Source organism: Octopus bimaculoides, chromosome 9 (assembly GCF_001194135.2).
Source record: "Octopus bimaculoides isolate UCB-OBI-ISO-001 chromosome 9, ASM119413v2, whole genome shotgun sequence".
NCBI classification, from domain to species: Eukaryota; Metazoa; Mollusca; class Cephalopoda; order Octopoda; family Octopodidae; genus Octopus; species Octopus bimaculoides.
In genome coordinates, this window is record NC_068989.1 from 33,398,979 (window position 1) to 33,401,646 (window position 2,668).

General features: G+C 41.1%; 1 protein-coding gene across 5 annotated transcripts in view; it reads left to right on the plus strand.

The window, feature by feature from the left end:
* Positions 1 to 2,668, plus strand: part of LOC106875106 (mitochondria-eating protein) — a 63,632-nt gene that overhangs the window by 43,962 nt on the left and 17,002 nt on the right. For all 5 annotated transcript variants that reach the window (XM_014923087.2, XM_014923090.2, XM_052970576.1 and 2 more), the window contains exon 7: positions 427 to 571. In XM_014923087.2, coding sequence (XP_014778573.1) covers positions 427 to 571 — 145 coding nt within the window. The remainder of the gene's footprint in view (positions 1 to 426; positions 572 to 2,668) is intronic.

Sequence of the window (2,668 nt, forward strand, 5' to 3'; positions counted from 1 at the left end):
GTAGGGGTGAACGTGATCTTTAAGATCAGGGTGGCGTGTGGTATGACGTCAGTGTCTGGGGAGGCTGACCGGAAGGGCGAGTTGACCGGAAGGGGAAAAAGGGCAGAGGGAGCCTCGATCGGGATTCGTGCCCTTTTCGAATGGGGTTGTGGTCAGGACAAAACATGTTAAGCGACGGTCTAGGTTTGGGAGAGGCAGCTGCTATTCCTGGTGTACTTTGGGTCGGGGCAAGCTTCAAGGATTGGATACCGCAAGACAGACTCGCAGTCGAGGAGAGGAAAACCGAGGTAAGGCGATTACATCTACTAGTACGCACACACCACATATAACCTCCACAATAAATGATTAGAAGTTTTTTTTTCTAATTTTAATGTTATTTGAAAATGTTCTTCATAATTTATTGAATCTATTTTATTTACTATTCAGATATCGCCGTAGTGTCAATTCAGATTACAGAAGTCGCATAATCAGTCACTATATATGGCCATGTCTTTTCCTTGGTTCTTCTTTGGCCAGTAACCGGAAAGTTATTTACCAAGGTGAAGCTGAAACTCGTAGTACAGTTGATCAGGTAAGACTTCAGTTAGGAACATAAATAATTATACTGTTTATGTAATGAAAAGAAATTTATTGTAAACAGTCGTAAACATTTTTCTTCTGACACTCTTCACTATTTTTTTAAACTAATAGCTTCATAACTAAATGCACCTCCCAGTCTAGTACAATGAAGGTAGCTTCTCAACTAGCCATCACCTTCAGATTATCGTTATAAGCATCCCACACTTATATCAGAGGCAATCTTGTGCCCCACTGTGCCTGACCATACTATTACCTGGTAAACTGCAAAAGTCATGGAAATGCAGCCATAGTGATGCAACTTGTCTAGGTTGTTGGGTAATCCAAACAAACCCAATAGTTTATTAAAGGGTTCTGCTTTAACTACATGGAGGACATGTGGATCCTGCATTTATAGTGAATGTAATTCAACTAGAGAATAGTAACTGAATGAAAACTGATACACTGTAGAAAGGAGACTTTAGTCTTGACAGGCACCCACTCTACTGCTGGTGGTACGATAAAACCATGTTACCAAATGTTTGTCTGTCTGTCTATCTGTCAGGACTCTCATGAGTTTTGCTGCTAACATGGAATCTAGTACAACCAGTTGCATGTTCGGGTCACTGGCAATTAAATTGGAACCCCCACCAAGCTAGCTTGGTGAAGAACATTGCTAGAAAATCCACCAGGACTAAAAACAAGACCTGTAAAAAGGATAGATGAACCCAGAGTAAGTTTGACAACTATCTCGCAATATCATAGGCATTCATAAATTCCAGGTTAGTGTCTGGCATGCTGGAAGACCACTGAGAGTGAGGTACTTCTCAGCTTTTGCTAAAGAATATCTCTGGGAGAAGGTCACTCTGATGTAAAATCAGATGTACAGGAATGGCTGGCATTGGACACTTTAAGAATCTTTTGCACTTAAGATCAGAGTGTTCTCACATTCTTGAACCCGTGATCCATATTAGCACTAGATGTCTTGCCTTGGTTTGTCACTGGATCATGTCAATATGGTGGTGGAGTGTATGAGGTGTGCAAACCTTATGGAGCCAAAAAATTTTGCTCAGGCATTGCTTTGTCAGTGATGGTCATACTCATCTATGAGTTGATAGCCGTCATGTAAGTGTGTATGTATGTATGTATGATTAGAATGGTCTTTGTTGGTCAAGAGTTAACATTCATCATGTACATATGTGGGCATGTATGTGCCGACATCTTTGTTTACATTTGTGTTCCACAAAAGTTACTGGCTATCTGTGATTTTGTTGTCATCACTTCTGTCAACAATCATCTGCTTGCTTCACAGCTTTTCAAGACATGTGAAATAAAAGATCCCTTTATTGAAACATAGGTAAGGGTTTGTGACGGGAAAGTCATCCAACTGTAAAACAGTACATCAATAGTATATTTGTTTAGCTATGACTGCATGGAAAAAAGGCATAAAAATGAATGTGTGTGTGCATGTGTTACTGTCTCCTTGCCTTGACTTCCATGTGATAGTTGTAAATAGGTGTCACAGTGTCCTTTGTTTCCAGTCTTCTGTGAAAACATGTCTGGTCATGGGGAATATTACCTTACTTGAAAACAGGTGAGGGACAAGAAGGGCATCTGACTGTTGAAAATCTGCCTCAGCAAATTCTGTCCAACCCACGAAAGCATGAAAAAGTGGATGTTAAATAATGATGATGATGATGATTATATATATATATTTTGAGCGTGGCCGTTGCCAGTACCGCCTGACTGGCCTTCGTGCCGGTGGCACGTAAAAGCACCCACTACACTCTCTGAGTGGTCAGCGTTAGGAAGGGCATCCAGCTGTAGAAACTCTGCCAATTGGAAATATGCTGTGCGTGAGAAGACCTGGCAAGCCAAGTGAGACCTAAATCTAAGGCCTCAGTCTGTCCACTTATGCGTACATTCCTTCCTTCATTGGACACTAAACTCCACTTGTGAAGACCTGTTGAAGCAAGTGAAATCGAAATTGAGTTAAATTGGACACTAAACTCCACTTGCGAAGACCTGTTGAGGCAAGTGAAATCGAAATCAAGTTAAATTTGACACTAAACTCCACTTGCGAAGACCTGTTGAGGCAAGTGAAATCGAAATC